The sequence below is a fragment of the Girardinichthys multiradiatus genome, chromosome 22 (genome assembly GCF_021462225.1).
Source record: "Girardinichthys multiradiatus isolate DD_20200921_A chromosome 22, DD_fGirMul_XY1, whole genome shotgun sequence".
In the NCBI taxonomy this organism is placed as follows: Eukaryota; Metazoa; Chordata; class Actinopteri; order Cyprinodontiformes; family Goodeidae; genus Girardinichthys; species Girardinichthys multiradiatus.
This window is the reverse complement of record NC_061814.1, coordinates 31,689,225-31,709,794: the sequence shown is the minus strand read 5'-3', so window position 1 is coordinate 31,709,794 and position 20,570 is coordinate 31,689,225. Positions and strand designations below refer to the sequence as shown.

General features: G+C 40.0%; 1 protein-coding gene across 4 annotated transcripts in view; it reads right to left on the bottom strand.

Moving 5' to 3' along the window:
* micu1 (mitochondrial calcium uptake 1) overlaps positions 1-20,570 on the bottom strand; it is a 51,710-nt gene continuing 31,140 nt past the window's right edge. For 2 of the 4 annotated variants that reach the window (XM_047350800.1, XM_047350802.1), the window contains 8 exons: positions 15,362-15,367; positions 14,558-14,672; positions 11,353-11,435; positions 10,241-10,441; positions 8,191-8,328; positions 4,552-4,660; positions 2,287-2,376; positions 1-661 (listed from right to left, as the gene is read on the bottom strand). In XM_047350800.1, coding sequence (XP_047206756.1) covers positions 501-661; positions 2,287-2,376; positions 4,552-4,660; positions 8,191-8,328; positions 10,241-10,441; positions 11,353-11,435; positions 14,558-14,672; positions 15,362-15,367 — 903 coding nt within the window. In that variant the 3' untranslated portion in view covers positions 1-500. The remainder of the gene's footprint in view (positions 662-2,286; positions 2,377-4,551; positions 4,661-8,190; positions 8,329-10,240; positions 10,442-11,352; positions 11,436-14,557; positions 14,673-15,361; positions 15,368-20,570) is intronic. The other 2 variants (XM_047350801.1, XM_047350803.1) reach the window with 1 other exon arrangement.

The following is a 20,570-nucleotide window of genomic DNA, read 5'->3' as shown; positions in this document are numbered from 1 at the left end:
TTTACATTATTAAAACATCTTTAATAGCATATTCAATGATTAAGAGAAGCATTTTATGTTGTTTTTATTGGAGAAACTGGTGAGGAATATGAAGACAGGAGGAGCTGCAGGATTTCATTTGCTTTGGGCAAAACAAACTGTCGGTATTAAACAGAGCTGAGTAAAAACCAAACTGATTTCCTTTTTATTGCTTAATGCACTTGAAAAGAAAGGAGAAAGTTATATTTTTAGTGTTTTTAAGTCAGATAATTAAAAAGCTTGTATTTTTTTAATAGAATATGGAAGAAAAAGCCAAAACATTGAAACACTGAAATATGCAAGTACAATGCAACGCCGCAGCGAGGCACAAGAGAAGGAGCCATTCAGGATGCTTCAGTCACTGTGGATTAATAGCTTAAAGTACAGCAGCATGCAATAATGACTGATGGTGGCGCTCAGGGCTGCTGCAGCTGTACCGAAATTCATGTCCTGTCTTTGTCTCCCGCCACGCAGCACGTCCACTACGTCTTCGGAGCGGCAAAGTCCCAGGCGGTGTCCTGGGCACACTTCCACATGGCGCGCACCAGCCGGGTGAATCCCATGTCTTTGGGTTTCTCCAACCCACGCATCAGCCGCTGCTTCATGATGGCTATGAACTCCTTGTTGCTAAGCTCTCCGTTCCCTGGGGGAGGCAGACGAGAAGGGAGAGAGGGGTGACGGACAGGCGGAGGGAGGTGATGAAATAATGAGGGACGGGGAGGTAACAGGACTTCTAATTTTTTCATTTCTAGAGGTAACATCTGCTATGCACAACTACAGTATGTTGCGAAACTATACACACCCATTGAAGTCTTCAACATTTTACCACGTTACAACCAAAAACTGCAACATGTTTTATTGGGATTTTATATCAGACTATTAAAAAGTAGTGCACTATTGTGAAATGAAAGGAGCACTATACACGGTTTTCTCTATGTGTGGCGGAAAACTCTCTCCCTGACAAACCAGCCCTCTGGTAAAGCATGGTGTTGGGAGCATCATACTGTGGGAATGCTTTTCTCCAGCAGGGACAAGAAAACTTGCGGCAAGCTGGTAGAGGCATCAGGAGGGCCAAACAAAAATGCTTGCCGCACTTTTCAGATTTATTTGTAAAAGATTAAGAAAACCACATGATTATTTTCCTTCACTTCACAAAATGTTAATAAGATATTTCACTGCTATGAGTTTTTTTAGTCACACTTCAATGTTTCAAATCAAACAATATTTAATGTCAAAGGTCATCTCAGTCCGGACTTAGACCAAAGCCGCCTGGACATGCTGGTGTGCTTTGGATCATTGTCCTGCTGCATAACCCAAGTGGGTTTAAGTGTCCGGCACATTTTGCTTTGGGACTTTCTGCTTTATACCAGCATTCATGGTTTCATCAACTATTGTATTTGTTGGGTTAATGAGAGATGGGCTTTGTATTCTGTTGGGTCAGCACTGTTTTTTTTTTTACCTTGGAGCTTTCCAATGGAGGTCATTGTGCCAACTCTCTTTCTTCTTGTTCTGACCTTGAATGAGGCAAGTTAGCCCTGCAGGGCTTTAGATGTTCCATTTTTTGTGACATCCTGGATGAGTTGGAATAATTGTTTTAGGCCAGCCTCTCCTGGGAAGGTTCAACACCATTCCATGTTTTCTCCATTTGATGGTTCTTCACTGGAGTCCCACAGCTTTAGAAATGGCATTGTAACCCCTGATAGATGTCAATGACTGTGCTTCTCATCTGTTATTTATTTTCTTTAGATTGGTGCATGGTGCATTCAGCCTACTTCATGCTGTCAGACAGGTTCTATCTAAGCTAGTTGTTAAATTGACAGGTCTGATAGTAATGAAGTGAAACTGAACCCAAAATTGGGGTTAATTCATGATTTAACAAGGAGGCAGTTACTTTTTTCCACATAGTGCCATGTTGGTTTGGTTAGCCTTCCCACTTAAATAAATGAAATTATCATTTAAACACTGCATTTTGTATTTACTCAGGTTATATTTGTCTGAACTAAAAATAATTAGATAATCTGAAAGATTTAAGAGTGTCAGAAAATCAAAACCAAGAGGAATCTGTAATGAGGCAGATCATTTTCATAGCACTTTATGTGCTGCTCTGTTTTGGTTTATCTCACAAAAAACCATTAAAACACATCGAAGTTGTAACATGACAGAATGGGAAAAAATGAAGGGGTGTGAAATGCAGCTCAAGAGGGACTATTTGCTGTCCTTTATTATCTATAGTGTAGGTATACAATAATGAGACTGTCATCTGTTTACCGTCACAGTCGAAGAGAGCAAACACAACGTCGCACACGTGATCCGACAGCTCCACCTTGGCTACGGTGCGGGCCACCTGCTTCATGGTAACTGAGAGGGGGAGAGATTTCAGAGTAACAAAGGTCTGAGTGAGTTCGTGTGGAGAACATTGTGTGCACAAGTCCAACTGCGTTGGATCAATACAAGGCAGGTTTTCCATTCACCAGGGAAACACAGGAGAGATGCTGAGCGAGGAGGAGGAAGAGCGGACAGCATCGAGACGTTAGGCTGAGAGAAAAGAAAGATGGAGGCTATGAGAGGATCCAGTTGTTCGACATAATTGGGGAAACCCTGCAAGAGTGGCTCCAATTATTACGTTGGGATTTCGTGACAGATCAACACAAATTAGACCAAAGTAATTAAGTGGGAAAAAAAGATGCATGATTTCCAACATTTTCTACAAATTAAAGTATTTAGAGGTATCAGAGAAGCCTTTACTCTAATACTTCTAAATAAAATCTTGTCCAACCAATTGCCTTTGTATGTCACACAATTATTAGAAAGAGTCCACTTGCGGTGGCAGCATGATGCTGCGGAAATGCTTTTCTTCAGCAAGCTCAGGCAAGCTCAGAGTTGGGATTTTACACTGAATCAAACTGTGTGTGTTTGAATGGCCCAGTCAAAGTCCAAACCTAAAATCCAATTAAAAAAGTATGGAAGAATTACCAATTGCAGTTCACAGATGCTTTCCACCCAATCTGCTGAGCTTAAGCTAGTTTGCAAAGAAGAATGGGCAAAAATGTTAGTTTCTAGATTTCTAATTGTGAGTGGCTTCCAAAGTACTATTTTGTAAAAAATACAAAAAACGTGTTTTTGTCATTCTTGTAAATGACAACTGGTTTCCAAACATTTTACCCAGTAAAGGTTTATTATATTATAATTTTTCTTCCATTTCACAAGGATGCATTAGTTTGTGTTAGCCTATCACATATAATGAATGTTTTTTCAAGGCAATTTGAGTAGTGGAAGAACATCATGTAAAAAAGACCCACCATAATGGAAATAAAAGGTCAAAGCAAATGGTGAGAAAAAAACCTATGACAAATCCCACCAAGAAGCCCATTAGAGGTCTTCTTTTGTGCCTTTCAGAAAGCCATTGTGCAGTTCCCCACTTAACGCCCACATATGAGAAAGTGCAGGGAAAGAGTGCGAAATAGTTGGATTTGAGACTGAGAAAAGAGAGATGAAAGCAAAAAGGAGAAACAGGAACATAGATATAAAAGAGCAGCAAATAATCTAAGAGTTCCTGCAGGCAGGAAGAGCTAAAAGTTGGTTTTAATGCGTGGACAACAATGAGATGACGATAACGTGCAGACTCATGCCTGGCAGCGGTCTGTGAACCAGGAAGCAGGCTGACGGTTTCAGACACAACACAGAAACGTTGGTGATTTAGCGTGTTCACACGCAGCTGAGTTCAAACTCTGGAAACTTGCACCTCAGGGTAGACCTCTCACTGTATTACCACAGCAGCTGCTTCCTCAGTGAATAGATGCACAGACAGCAAACATATGGAGGCTTATTGAAGGGCTGAATCATAATAGTAAATGTAGGAGACACTGAACCATCGAACAGTCAACAGACAATCTCTGTAAATCATCCAGGTACCGTGGTCCTTTCATTTCCTCTTCTCTCTTCAGCTCATCCCAGGTTTTATAGGATCTAATCTATGTCTGGGGATGGAGACGGCCATGTAGAAAGATTAACTTTGTCCCCGGCGAAGCATTTGAGTAAATGCGGTTGTATGTTCTGGATCAATTATCCAGTGAAAAGAGCCATTGTTGACCCATTACTAGTTTTCTGGCAGAGGTCACAAGATTTTTATTTAACATCTTGTATTTCATAGGAGGACCAGATACTGATGCCCCAGCACTCCTCCCAGTCCTCCATACATGCACCGACTCATGAGGATGCTGCCATGTGTCGGTGGGAATCAGGAGTTCATACTGCAAGCAGGAAGTCATCTGTCATGTATGCATAAGCAGGTCTTGAATTTAAATGTGCTCACAGCTGCAGTCCTAAAGAGATGAGTGGTAGATAAATAGATAGATGGGCAAACGAATGTCAAGGAGCTGAGCAAGGGGTGGGAGCAAACCAAGCTAAGAGATGCGGGAAGTAGATTTATTTTGCCGGGTGCTAACATCTCTGAGAGGCAGAGGATAAAAGTGACAACAGTTAGTTTCCAAAGAGAAGTGATCAGGAGAACAGTTGAAGTGAGCGTGGGCATACCTTTGTCTATTGAGGCTCCAGCCATGTGGTAGAAACTAAGCGCTGTGTCCACGTCATTCACGTTCTTAAGAAAGGTAAAGAAATTCTCCACCTCTTCAAAAGTGATACCCTGGGGAAAAAAAAGGGAGAACGAGGAAGGAAAAGTTTAGCTTGGGTAGAAAGCTGACCTCGCCAAAGAGAAAGTAAGAAATTTTACGAAAACTGTCACATTAAAAGCTGCAACTTCGCAGGGCCGCTCCTAGAGCAGCTCAGCTGTGTGACACAAATAACAAGAGGAAGTGGGCAGAAGCTGTCGACACACATGGATGATCAGAGTGCTGAGAAAGGACAGGGGAACAGACAGAGTTAAAAACACACGCATACCCACAGACTCACTGTCAGACAGCTGCTGCGCTGCTCAGGAGTTCATTTACTAACAAAACCAAGCAGCTGGTCTTTGGCAATATATTTCCTTTTTTAATTTACATTTTGGTTGAGTGGAAATCTGAAAGCCAAACAGCGGGATGAGAGACGCTAAATGATGAAAGAGGAAAAATAGGGAGTGATGCTCTGTGATGTTTAATTCCTTGGAGGGAGATAAATCAAGGATTCATGTTTTTCACTCTGCTTATGGTCCTTTTTCTCCAAACATGCCTCATCATGCCTCACACATCTTCACTAAACTGAATAATGTGCTCATCACACTAAAAAGGAACTATTATGAAACCAGACAGACACCTCAAAGATGAGACGGTGTATATCGTGGTTGGCTTTAAACTCTATTCCAGATAAAGTCATTATCTTGTTGAATTGGATGGATGCTTTAACCCAGTGATGCTGAAAGAGAAATCCATTTTCAGCTTTCTAGAAGAAAACACGAGGCTTTGGGTCAGAAACGACTGGTATTTAAAACTGGCAAAAAAGCAAGTTCCATCAGAAGAAAAGTAACCTCAAACCATGATGCTGCCACTACGTTTCACTGTGGGAATGGTGTAATTTCTAATTATGCAAGGTGTTCATTTCATGGTATAAAGTTCAACTTCACACTATAACATATTCCTCCAAAAGGTTTTGGGAGATTTTAGCAAGACTTGGATGTTTTATTGGAAGAAAATGCTTCCGCCCTGCAACCCCGGTCCTAACACCACTAATACGGAGAATATAGGAGCTTGTCTTGTTTGTAATCCGTTTTCTTAGATAAATACTGAATTTCTCCATCAGACTTGCCTCATCGTGCCTTACTTAACCTCACTAAACTGACTGATAGGATCCTTACACTAAAAAAGAACTAGTGTGAAACCAGACATAGTTTTCAAACAGAAGGAAGAAGCCATATATGGGGGCTGGCTTTACATCCTAACTATACTTAAGTTTTGATGTCTTAACATCCATCTGGTGAAGTCATTCTTTTTGATGACTTGGATGCATGTTTGGACTCAATAATAAAACATCCCCTCATCTTCAGCTTTTCAGCAGACACCTGAAGGTTTTGGCTCTGAACCGACCGGTGTTTGAAGCTCCTCATAATTTCTGATAATACCAGACCATGATGCAGCCACCACCATGTTTGAATGCAGGTACAGTGTTCTCTTGGTGATGTGCAGCGCTGTTTTTACGGCAAAAAATATATTTTGACAACAAAGTTCCCATTTGGCCATTTGAACCACAATTTATCCACATATATGGTTTTATAGGAGTTTTTACTCAGACCTGGATGTTTATAAAGGCTACTATCCTACATCCCTAGTCCAGACATACGAAGAACACAGACGGCTGCTCTGTTTTTGGTCCTTTTTCCATCAGTAATGTCTCATCACAGCTCAGCCTCAGACTGACGTGAAGTTTCGATATTTCACTGTGATGTTTGCAGTCTTTACATTCCTGTAGTTCCTGTAAAATTTGGGATATAATGCACATGGACACAATTTCACTAAGATGATTGATGAGTTCATTACGCAAAAGAGGAACTGGCATGAAACCAAATACAAAACAAAAACCACATATTTGTTTTCATTTTCATGTATTCTTTGCGGTTTTTGGTGCCTAAAGCAATGTGTCTGGAAGTGGTAAAAGATCTGAGCCAAGAAAAAAGTTACAACTTCCTTTCTGGAACATCAGTTTAAATTAAACTAAAAGAAAGTGACAGAAAGAGAAATATTGAAGAAGCAGAACAAAGACAGAGCTCCCAGAGAAGCTCAACGGTGGATGAAATCTTAGCTTTTTCTGAGCAACGACAGCTTCTTTGATCATAGCTAGATCTATTACTTTTTATCTTGTCATTCATAAACACTATTTCCCTGCAGAATCAAAGTGTTACTTTCAGGCATGTCAAACATCCTAACATCCAGGACAGTTTGTCAATACCAGTACCAGACACAGATTTACAGTTCAGGTGAGATGTTTGCATCCAGCCATCATCGATTTTGGTTAATCATGCTTCTGAACTGCTCTTTTTGTTAGCTGAGGTTATTGAGCAACAAGAAACGTCCATAAATTAAAGGAAAACAAAAAGTGAGTTGATTCCAGGAGTCTGAGTTTATTGTTGGTTTTCTCTAATCCACACCAGGCCAGTCATACACATGGGCTCAAATATAAGCATTTACCACCAATAATATTTAGCTGAGTCACCCTTGGCAAAGTTGCACCCTGAGTTTATGCTTTTTGTAGCCAAAATATGTATCTGGATGGTTGATCACTCATCCTGGCAGAGTTGGTAGAGTTTAGTAAATTGGTTGGATTCCTGGCACTAAACAAGCTCTTTAAGCATAGTTCATAATTTTTCAGTATGCTTGAGTCCAGGGCTTACCAGAAGCCTAATGGTAGCATGTTCTATTCGCTCTGTAACCAGTTCTCATGTGTTTGGGGTCACTGTCCTGTTCCAAACTCAACTGTGCAGCTGCTGATTTGAGGTGATGGTAAAGAGAAGCTAGTCCTCTTTCGATGTTCTTTCTACTTGCAGACAGAGGTCGGAAACATACATGCAAACATACAATTTTTGACCGTAACCAAAACTGTTCATAAATTTTTTCTCCAAGTCATGTGGCATGTCTAAAATGGGCTAAATTGTACATTTACAGGTATCCATTTTGGAGCAAGCATTTCTTTTTTTTTGGCCAGAACCGTTTCCATGGCAATGCCAAACTTGCTTCAATGTGGATGGTGACGTTGGTGTTATGACCACAGATAAAATGCGTGGACTACACCTAAAAGCCAAATCAATACCAGGACACCAACTAAATTAAATAAACTACCAATTCTGTCAAAGAGAGTTGTCAAATATCCAGGCAGAATTATGTCAGAGGTTTGTTGATTGGCACTAATACATGTGTTAGAGGCAACTTGCTAAGGGACATTTAATTAATTATCCATGGGGGTGTTTGTATATATTTGAACCTGTATGTATACTTTTGATTTTATGTGGATTAGAGAAAATCCATAATAAAATTAAAACTTGTTCAGCCAGCTATTTTCTGTTTAATTTGTTAGATTTATTGAGGTGTGCAGTATTATTAGTCCCCCCTGGAAACCGAACAGTTCAAATAAATAAGTAACAGCCTGAAAGGATGAGATTCATGCTTATGAGAGCATGTAGAACTGAGTGGAACTGTAAGAACAAATCCGATTATCTGCGAGCGTGGATAAACAAAAAGACGGATCTACCTGTGCATCCTTAAACATCTTCTTCAAGCCCTTCTGCATCTGCTTGAGTTTACGTGACTGGACGCCACTGTACGCCAGCAGCATCCCCCCAAACTGTCTCTCTGTGATCCTGCCGTCCACCGGGTCGTTCCTCTCAAACTGTGGAAAGAGAAAGATAAGGAGTGAGTGTTCTCCAGAGGGACTGACACATTAGTATGAGGAGGACGGCACGGGGGAGGATGGGAACCATAAATAATGGTGTCAGGGCTTCAAGCTGCGTCTTGTTTGGAGCTGCTGTTGGAGACAATAATGTGCATTTTTTAACCATGTTTCACTGCATGACAACAGAGGCTTTTGGTTTAGACAAGCTAGATTCAAGTCTGATGGTGATTGACAGCTTAAATGGTCTCTCACATGTTTCTCTGGATGTGATGACCTCTGAAAATGTGCGGCACTTCTGGCATTAGGCTTGCGATTAACCTGTGGCATTTATGTAATCAAGTAACAACCATGAAGTTAGAAAATGTGTTAATGTCCTTAGATGAAGGTCATTATAAATCAAAAACATCCTGTAATACATTGTGTATAGATGGTTAAAATATAGTCCTGCAGTAACTTAAGCTTCTTTAGTGAAATTATGAGGACAAACAGTGAAATATTTGACAAAAAAGTGCAGTATTAGTACTGTTTTACTTTTCGAGGATGGTGGTTTAACGAGAAAACGGCAGATTGCTCCACTGAGAGCTGAGTTTTATTCTTCATGTTTTGGGAAACTGGAAATCAACAGAAAACCCCACTCAGTCAACCAGGGCTGAGAAAACCATGTCTGAATCCATTGGAAAAACGTCAGTCTTGTGTTTGTAATTTCACCAGCTGTTTGTTCATCAGTCTGGGCGCTCGAAATGTTGACAGCCTGCAGGCATGGTCAGCAGTGATGGCCTGTTATTGCTCTAACTGTAGTGTTGCTAGGCAAACAAACTGTTCAAGGTGGGTGCAATAAGACCCACATCAATAACCTGGCTGCCTAAGTGTGCACACCCTTCCCCTTTAAAGCATCTGTTGAACCTGCTGATTCCATTTCAGCATTGAGTCTTCTCTGGTAGGCGTCTGTCAGGATGTCAGGAGTCTTAACATGGTAATATTGGCCTCTTAGTCTAACAATAGCTCTTCAAATAAGTCAGATTTGGTTCTGGGTTTTTGATAGGATGTTTCATCAAAACTTACTGCTGTTTGAAACTTTAATTCACCAAAAAAAAAAAACAACTCTGTTAGAAGAGAGCATGTTGACCTCTTGATAAAGAGCAGCATTCTTTCTGTGCCCAACACAACTTTTGGATTTGTGGTCCTAACTCCTGGTGTCAAACTCCAGCCCTCAAGGGCCGGTGTCCTGCAATTTGTGGATGTGTCTCTTTGACAACACACCTGAATCACATAATTAGGCCAAGAGCAGGACTCTTGGTAATTCTGCCCTTTGATTCAGGTGTGTTGGACTTGGGACACATCAAAAAGTTGCAGGACACCAGCCCTCGAGGCACGGAGTTTGACAGTCCTGCTTCAGATCATGACACACATGATGGCCAGGCCTGATCAGTTTCTCCCAGGTCATTTCATCGATGTCAGATAAACACACTGTTTTTGCAACATCACTTATGTCCCCCATTTTCTTTCCAAATATTGACTGTGTTCACTGTGCCATTGTAGATAATGCTATTGATATTTTTGTCTCTTTCTCCTGACTGATACCTTTGAGCATGGAGATTCTTTGTCAGCTCTCTGCAAACTTTGACATTAGTCAAAGGATGCAACTCAGCAAATGTTACAAAATCCTGCTAGAACAGCTAAACTCAAGGCTGAATGTTTAAACCTTTTAGAGCAACTGATTGAAATATAATGTGTATGAAAACTTTAGGTGAGTAGACGTTCCTTTATGTGCACAACAAAAATATCACAGATATAACACCAATGTCAGTGTCTATGAAAGGGCTTGTGTTGTTGCTGTTAATACAGGATAAACCTCGGGCAAATTTTATTGATACAAGAGAATTTTGGCTTTAATTTCCTTTTTTATTACCTCTAGCTTGAGCACATCGTGCTGCAGTTTCCTCTGAAACTCCAGGAAGCTGCCAATAGTGAGTTTTCCCTTCAGGTCCTCCCCAAAGAAATAAGTGGTGAGAGCAGAGCTGCAGCCGGCCGTCTTCAGAGTGTTCCCTGTGGTGGAGCGGTCGCGGTGTCGCATGCCCATGCTGGTCTGGGATCGGATGATGCTTTGGACCTATATATGAAAGAAGTCAAGTGAACCAAGACTGTAGACGCACAGAGAAGTCAGCTGGTGACAGGAATTGGCTGATTTTCGGCTTGATTGACCTAGACGGATAACTTTTCTTTTGAAATCCTTCAATAAATGAACACACCATACTTAAGAGATGCCAGTTTGTTCTGATACTGTTCTGAGAGGAATTATTCAACTCAATGTGACATTCAGCAAATAACAGGAAGGCTGACAGGAGTACAAGTAAAGTTGCTGTTTTATCCCTTTGAGCTTTCGACCTGTCTGTCTGGACATAACATGTTGGATTTGGAAATCTTAGCAGGCTTTTCAGACTTTAGGTACACTGTAAGAAACAGAAACTGAAAGTACTGTTTCAGTAATATTAGCTTCCTTAAGTGTGCTAACATAATCTGCTAAAAACAGTTAAAATTTTGTTTTCATCTAAAAAGTTTTATACTGACTGCTCTCCCAATCAGACGATGTGACATCCCCTCTATTCCTCATATAAAAAAACATGAACTAACGCTCACAGCAGGAAGGCCAGTAGAATATCTTGAATGATTTTCTTACTGCACTTAAAAGAACATTTGAATTGGCCAACAATGATTATCAGCACCTTTGCAACAACCTATGATTACAACCGATGATTAAATTGGCCACAAAATTCTGATTGGTGTATCAAAATCAATTCAACAGTCTACTGATGAAGTCTATAATTGTACTTAAATAACTGTAAACAGAGACCTAGATACAGAGGCTGATATATTGCATATAGTTTATTCATTTATGTTTATCAAACTTCATATTACTGGAGATCGTTCCTAACTCTAATACATGTCAATTGCTCATTTGCACGTCCATGTCTATTGAATATTAAAACAACTTCTGCATCGTGTTGCTGTTGACAGTCTGACCTGTTCAAACTCCTCCAGGTCCACTTCTCCATCACCATTCAGGTCAAACATCTTGAAAGCGATCTCAAAGTTCCTCTGGGGAGCTGGACACGGCAGAATATGAAGACACACAAAGAGATAGGTTCTTCAATCAGTGCAAGAAAAGACGAAGAGAAACATGGCAACAAACAGTAATGACATATTTAATACAGAGCAGCCTCTGTGATCACAGTACTGGGGATAAGCTTCAGGGCATACATAAAGACAATAAACATCCCTCTGAGGACAAAACAAAAACTGCACAATTAACTACAACATACAGTGCTGGGAAAAATATTTGTCGCTTACGGATTTCTTTTGTTTCTGCTTTTTTCTTCTGTATTATTGTTTTGTATCTATGCATCTCTTCATTAAATCTGAACCCTGAAAACAGAAAACCACTTAATCCCTGCAAAGCCTCCATTTAGAAGCCAGGTAGGTTTTCATATCATCTCTGCTTTTGAGTAATCTGTTTTTATTTCAGTGCAAATCCGGAGGTTTAATATAAAACCAGTCATTTTAACAGAGCCTTGTTCAACAGTGACTTCAGTTGCCAAGGCATGAATGCTACATGACCTCTGCAGATGTCCTCAGGTAGGTGGTAACAGACTGCAACATTTAGATCTGGAAGTTGCATATTGGCTTGGACCAGACTCCTTCCAGCTCCTCCTAACCTGAAAAACCCAGATTGTTTGTTTCACAGCACCAGCTGGAAAACCCTTAATGGAAAGTGCTTGGAGAAGGGCAGAAGGCATTTTCAACAAAACACCAGACTGGTGTTTGGATGAACCATCTGTCGATCAACATAAACTTAAGCAAGCTTCAAACAACTGGAGCCAGTAGGTGAAATTGACTATTTGTACCAGTTACATAAGGATGGCAAACAAAGCTTCCACATCATCTTGACCTTTAATGTTTCTTTAATGTTTACTTCTGTTAGTGCAGCATCACAGGCTCTGAGGCCACCAATACTCACCTGTAAACTTAACCTGCAGCTATTAAGATGCTGATTGGTTTGACCTATGGTGAGTACGCCACAGATAAATAGCCAGGTAAAAGATTTCAGCATCAAAACATGGATCCTGAGGGAATCCCGACACATTGGAGACACGCATTGGAGACACTAAGTAGACTAAGTTTACCAGACAACTGCTGCGTTGCATAAAAATGATACAGATAAGAAACCGCTCAATGCAATCTGTAAAATAGACCTAAATTGAACGATTTTGTCAAACAGAAAGCTTCTACTGCTTTAAACAGCCATTTAAAGGACATATTTGACTAATTTAATATGAGCTACTAAGAAGCTACTAAGGCAAAATGTATCCATCATGTTCTTACATTTGTAAGTCCATAAATTGGATTGCAACCCATCCTGAGGTAGTCCCTGAGGTTCTTTAAAAATGACTCTGCCAGAAACATTCATCACACAAACAGATTATAATAAATAATCCAGCTAAGATGAAGATCTAAATTAAACAACCTCCAAGAGGAGGGAGGGAAGTGTGGGTTTTATTATCATTAACTGAAATATTTTGAGCAGGAACATTACCGTCCCAATTCCTTTTTGCACAGCGAGTGCTTGATTCAGCTGCTAATTATAAAGAGACTGGCCAACTGATTGCACAGGAACTATGACAAGAGGAAGATATTATATTTATCAAACAGAAATCTGACCAAACTAATAACACCTAATTGGAAAATCTAAATTTTTGTAGCAAGTCTCACCTTCACAATATAGATGCAGAAAATATACAGCACTTGCATATGTATTCACACCCTTTAACCTCCACATTTTGCCAAAATAAAAACACAAACATCAATTATTTTATTTGGGATGTCATGTGCCTGACCAACACCAAGTGTGACATGATTGTGAATTGAAGGGAGATTCAGATTCTCAATAAAGTGTACCATGCTATTTTTTAATTTAGCTCCTTTTTACTGTGATACCAATGAATAAAGTCCAGTGCAACCAATAAATGATCATCTGAAAGGTGTGCATTGCATTTGTAGTCATCCCCAGTCAAAACTGCCGAACCACGTTTTTCTGGAAATATTTTGGGGTATACCTCTAGCAGCTTTGCATATCTGAACACTGAAAATCTCACCCATTGTTCATTTGGTAGAGAGCATCTATGAACATAAATTTCACACCAAAGTCTCACCAAAGATTCTCAACTGGATTTAAGTTGGACTTTGACTAAACCATTTAATATACATTACCGGTCAAAAGTTTTAGATACAATTTCTCACTTAATGGGTCTCTTTATTTTCATGACTATTTACATTGTAGATTCTCACCAAAGGCAACCAAACTATGAATGAACACACATGGAATTATATAGAAAACAAAAAGTGTGAAATACCTCTAAACATTCTTATATTTTAGATTCTTCAAAATAGCCACCCTGTGCTCAGATTACTGCTTTGCTCTCTTGGCGTTGTCTCCATGAGCTTCATGAGGTGGTCACCTGAAATCGTTTTCCAAAGAGTCTTGAAAGAACTTCCCAGACCTTCATTCAGAAACGACCAAAGAATCTACACACAATGTAAATAGTCATAAACATAATGAAAACTAGTAAATGAGAAAGTGGTTCTAAAACTTTTGACCGGTAGTGTATGATATGCTTTGATCTACCCCTTTCCATTAAAGCCCTGGCCATATATTTTGGGTCCTACTAGAAGGTGAACCTACACCCCAGTCTCCAGTGTTTTGCAGCCTCAAGCCAGTTTTCATCCAGCATTTTCCGTTATTTTGCTCCATCCATGTTTAAACAGCTTTCGGATCACTGCAGAAGAAAAGCATTCCCACAGCACGATGCTGCCACCACCAGCTTTCCACATGTGGGAAGCGGCTTTTGGGTGAAATGCTGAATGCTAAAAAACACTCCATTTTGATCTTATGTGATCACAGCATTTTCTTTGACATGTTTGCTGTGTCACATTGCTTGAGGCAAAAAGGTAAAATTCAAAATTAGATGTCTTCTGAAGCCCACAGGTTGCCTTGGACTTTACAGGTGTATACAGATGTCTGTCATTTTCCTCCTATGCAATTAATCACTACATAATTCACACAAAAAAAATCCTAATAAAGTACATAAAAGTTTGTGGTAGGAACATGGCAAAGCGTGGAAAAGAAAATTTTCACCCACAGGCAGTGCACACAGATCAACAAAATACTTACTGGACAGCACAGTTGTGAGGAATATGTAGTCAGAGAAGGAGATGAGACCACATTCTCCTAATGAGTAAAATATGCTATCCTCATCGGCAAACTTCTCTCTCTCCTGGGCGATTTTCTGCTCATCCAGGTCAGGACAGAAAAAAAGAGGGGAAAATAGTCACAAACAGTACAAACTTCACAGATTCTGCAGCTACGACATGTTTCTGAGATAAAATAGATCACATGTGCAGCAGTAATGGATACTTAAGCATTGCCCACACCCCATACATATTGAAAAAAAAAAGTCACAATGCACATAGAGGTTAATTATGTACAGAAGGATTATGACAGGAGTCATGCAAAAGTTGCATACACGTGAAGCCATACAGATGGGTGAGGGAGACAACGAAAAACAATTAGTCTTTGATCGGGTTGGGTTGAAAACATATTATCCACCAGAGGCTTTCCTCACAGCGTGAAAAGGACATAACAAGAAGGGAAAATATCATGAGAGACTATAGCACAAACACACATTTTTAAATCATCATCTCTGAAGGTCCACACATTCAAAAAACATGTTAATTTACCTCCCTACACACAGAGATGCCCAGCTGACCTGATGTTTCTCAGTCAGCATGTGTGTATTAACAGCATTGCATGAAAGTTCTTTCAATTACATGCACACTACACACTCAGAGAAAGACTTGAAAGACAGCAGTAGGACGCTCCACCACACAGAAGGACAGAGCATGCCTAGTAGAGGAGTGACGGCAGGGTGTGGTGGGTGGAAAGATTTGGGGCCACGCTGAGCCCCCGTGGAGTTACCTCCGTCTGCAAACAGGTCCATTTCAGGGGAGGAGGAGGGAGGAGAAACAACTATTAGAGAACATTGTGGCCTCTGCTGTGCTCAGCAGGGCCTTGAATGACAAAAACACAATCATGTGCATTCATATTGAGCAAAACAACAAACCATAAGAAATCATCTTGATCAATACAAGAAATCTGTTGGAGGCCACTCAAAGTTAGGCATTTAAATATGTCTCATCCTGGTAGAACTGAAATATAATGAGAAACCCAGAGTAAATGTTCTCAATGCTATGATTGGACTCTATTGGGTCCTACACATTTAGTAATGTTATAATCACAAACGTTTAAGTATTTTATTGGCATTTTATGAGAGTACACAAAGTAGTAAATAATTGTGAAGCGCAAAGGAAAATGTTTTTTTTTTTGGTTTGTTTTTCAAAAAAGGTCAGAAAATTGTTCCACGTATTTATATTCAGCCACCATAATGCAGATTGTTCCGTTAAATACGATCCAGTGCAAACAATTGCCTTTACAAGTCTAATTAGTAATTAGAATGAGCCTGTGTGTAATTATAGTATAGCAGTATAATTACAGCTGTTCTGTGAAGGCCTCAGAGGTTTGTTGTAGAACATTTGTGAACAAACAGCATCTTGTGGAACCAGGAACACAACAGACAGGTCAGGTATAAAAGGCTTGGAGAGGTTTAGCTCTCTTAGGTGTGGGAAACTATCACCACCCTAAACAACACCCCAATGCCCTGGTGGGGACAACATCATGCTGTGGGGGATGCAGGACCTAAATACAGAGCAATCCAGGAAAATCTATTAGACTTCCACAAGGACAATAACACAAAACATATAGCCAAAGCTACAACAGAATGGCTTAACTAAAGCATGTTCTGGAGTTGGAATGGTCTAGTCAAAGTCCAGACCTTAATCCAATTGAGAATCTGTGGCACAACGTGAAGATTAGAAAATCCTGCATCCTTTGCCTTTCAATTATGCACTACTTTGTGTTGGTCTATCACATAAAAGCCTTTTTAATATATTCATGTTTGTGGTTGTAATGTGACAAAATCTGCTCGATGCTGCATATTTGTGTATTGATTTTAGCTGAATAGATCATAGTAATGCAGCTCTCTTTAGTATTATTTCCCAAGCTGAATACAGAGTTAAAGCTGGATAAAGCTAATCCCATATTCCCACATCCAGTCCTTAAGAATAAACATAAAAGAATGCTTGAACTTGAGTGGTGCCCCGTTCATTGCATAATAATTCATAGTCTTTCCCCAAGATGAAACTCCCACCTCATACCATACAGACTGTATAATGGCTGGCAAAGACAACTGAATTATAGTTTACAAAAATATTTCCTTAATTCAAGTCCAGTCTGACTCTTACAAGTCAGCAATGCAAAGACATAAAATAGCAGTTTTCACTGTATTATTAATGTTAATGCTATCTGCATTAGCCATATTGGAAGATAAGGGAGGGGGGGAGGGGGTGCAAACAGGAGGTCCGAGAGAGAAATGTTATCACTGGAGCTGTGGTGCTGGCTGATAGAGAAAGAAAGAGAAATATATCAGAAGTCGTAAAGGTTAAAGGTTTTTAGTTGTTTGCGTGTATTGAGAACAATTCAAAAACAGAAAGAGCACTGAGAGGTTGGATTTATAATAACAGGACTCAAAAGAAGCCCTGTAGGTCTGTGTGTTGATGCCAGGTCACAAAACCAAAAGGGCAAACAAACAAGCATTACTCCAGTAGGCAGGTACCCTCCATACAGTAAGCCACAAACACCAAGAGACACACTGAGCCTCATTATTATTATGATCATTATCAGAGCTGAGGCTCAGAGCACATTAAACATAATGGCTTACTTTTTTCACTGGCCTGAGTCAAGGACAAAAACAGCCCCACAGAACAGCCTGAATCACCTTGACAAAAAGCAGATGCTAATATAAAGGCCAAAGGGAGTGAGCAAATGGCATTTTTATCTGGTAAAAATAAGAACTCTTGAGCCAGGTTCAGGGGCAAAGAAAGTAATAAACCCACACAGCCCCTCCTGAACAGCGCTCTCTTGTAGGATCCCAATCTTGAATCAGTCTATTCTCCCTCTTACAAAGACTGCTGTGTACACATATCAAGCTATGCATCATATTTCTGGTTGGCAACCCAAATAAAAGCACCATTATGCAGCAGTAAATGTAAATATGCTCTGCAGTCTTTCAGAAAGGGATTGGAGTAATAATAATTGTGAGAACTCAGCTATCCTTGCTGAATGAACCTTCTTCAAGTTCAATTCATCTACAGTCGTGACATTTTTATTCAGCATTTGCTGATATAACACGGGACTTGCTGTTCCTTCAATGATGACAAAGCCGATTGGCTCAAATGCATCCGTTATTTCTATTTGGACTGATGCATCTATGACACATTCATCCAAAGGCGTTTTGGTCAATCTGCATCTTATTTAGCAAACTGCAGATGGTTAGCAAGGATCATTTTGGAAAGCAACACTTACAGGTCCTTCTCAAAATATTAGCATATTGTGATAAAGTTCATTATTTTCCATAATGTAATGATGAAAATTTAACATTCATATATTTTAGATTCATTGCACACTAACTGAAATATTTTAGGTCTTTTATTGTCTTAATACGGATGATTTTGGCATACAGCTCATGAAAACCCAAAATTCCTATCTCACAAAATTAGCATATCATTAAAAGGGTCTCTAAATGAGCTATGAACCTAATCATCTGAATCAACGAGTTAACTCTAAACACCTGCAAAAGATTCCTGAGGCCTTTAAAACTCCCAGCCTGGTTCATCACTCAAAACCCCAATCATGGGTAAGACTGCCGACCTGACTGCTGTCCAGAAGGCCACTATTGACACCCTCAAGCAAGAGGGTAAGACACAGAAAGAAATTTCTGAACAAATAGGCTGTTCCCAGAGTGCTGTATCAAGGCACCTCAGTGGGAAGTCTGTGGGAAGGAAAAAGTGTGGCAGAAAACGCTGCACAACGAGAAGAGGTGACCAGACCCAGAGGAAGATTGTGGAGAAGGGCCGACTCCAGACCTTGGGGGACCTGCGGAAGCAGTGGACTGAGTCTGGAGTAGAAACATCTAGAGCCACCGTGCACAGGCGTGTGCAGGAAATGGGCTACAGGTGCCGCATTCCCCAGGTCAAGCCACTTTTGAACCAGAAACAGTGGCAGAAGCCCCTGACCTGGGCTACAGAGAAGCAGCACTGGACTGTTGCTCAGTGGTCCAAAGTACTTTTTTCGGATGAAAGCAAATTCTGCATGTCATTCAGAAATCAAGGTGCCGGAGTCTGGAGGAAGACTGGGGAGAAGGAAATGCCAAAATGCCAGAAGTCCAGTGTCAAGTACCCACAGTCAGTGATGGTCTGGGGTGCCGTGTCAGCTGCTGGTGTTGGTCCACTGTGTTTTATCAAGGGCAGGGTCAATGCAGCTAGCTATCAGGAGATTTTGGAGCACTTCATGCTTCCATCTGCTGAAAAGCTTTATGGAGATGAAGATTTCATTTTTCAGCACGACCTGGCACCTGCTCACAGTGCTAAAACCACTGGTAAATGGTTTACTGACCATGGTATCACTGTGCTCAATTGGCCTGCCAACTCTCCTGACCTGAACCCCATAGAGAATCTGTGGGATATTGTGAAGAGAACGTTGAGAGACTCAAGACCCAACACTCTGGATGAGCTAAAGGCCGCTATCGAAGCATCCTGGGCCTCCATAAGACCTCAGCAGTGCCACAGGCTGATTGCCCTTTTGTGAGATAGGAATTTTGGGTTTTCATGAGCTGTATGCCACAATCATCCATATTAAGACAATAAAAGACCTGAAATATTTCAGTTAGTGTGCAATGAATCTAAAATATATGAATGTTAAATTTTCATCATTACATTATGGAAAATAATGAGCTTTATCACAATATGCTAATATTTTGAGACGGACCTGTATTTGTAGCAGCCCTAAAAAATCAAACTATTGTTGCTGTGAAAAAGTTAGACTTAAGAACACTAAAATTCAATATTCATTTATTCAAGATTCATTTTGCCAAGAAGTAATCCTGGCTTTCATTATGTTCTAGCAGAATACTGTGTAAACCTTTCAACTTAAAGAGCAAATATCCTATTTTAGAGCCAGAAAACCAAAACAACGGAAAGTATGAAACATAAATAAATAACACTTGGCCATTCCATAGTGTTGCAACGCAGATGAGTAATTTTAAAATATTTTTTTCTTGACATGAAAAAGAGCCCAAGGAGCCACTCCTCCCTCAAAAAGAAATAACTAATATATTGACGATGTGGTGAATGTTACTGCAGCACAATTGCCTATTATTAAAAACGGATAGATATATTAAAGAAAACAACCTTTCTAATAAGAATATACAGCATAGAATGGGTGTTTGGCCACCATTTGGGAGCACAGAAACAGCAACAAAATCATTCTTACTTTCCCTAGAGATTCAACTATGCAAAAAAAGAGGGTGAGATTCACTTTTTGTCCACCATTATAGGAATTGGAAACTTGGATTTAACAGAAGAAACAGCCAAAAGCGTTGGGACGATACAACACAGATGATGGCACAGTGACAAAAGATAGTTTGAGAGGAGTCAGAGGCCACACCATCGAGGCAACCTCGGCTGTTGTTTGTGAGCATACAATTTTTCAGATAAGAAAAATGCAATCTTTTACTGGATCCCACTTCTCATGTGTCTCTGTCAGTATAAAGCATCTGCTCATGTCCATGGATTGTTTTAGTAAATTAAAACAAGAACTGTTGTCTCCAAATGTTCCTTCTGAATTATTAGCCAAGCTAATTAGCTGCCTCAGTGACTTGCATTTTTCTCAGTGTCTGAACCAAATGAATGAGTGTTTGAATTCAGCTGCCTGACTGATTGCATTATAACTTTGCTTTAAAACAGCAAATGTGTAGCATGGGTCTGAAGTGAAATTTTAGATCAAATGTTTTAAGAAAACAAACTGTAGACATACATAGAGTTCAAGTTATGATAGATTGTGTCCTTAATGTTTTCACACTTTCACTCGTTTAGTGTATTTAAACCCTGATGAGGAAGAAACAATACAATTTTTCAATTCAGTTTTATTTATATAGCGCCAATTCACAACACGTTGTCTCAAGGCATTTCACAAAAGTCATGTACATACATTCCAATTAATCCTAACCATTGAA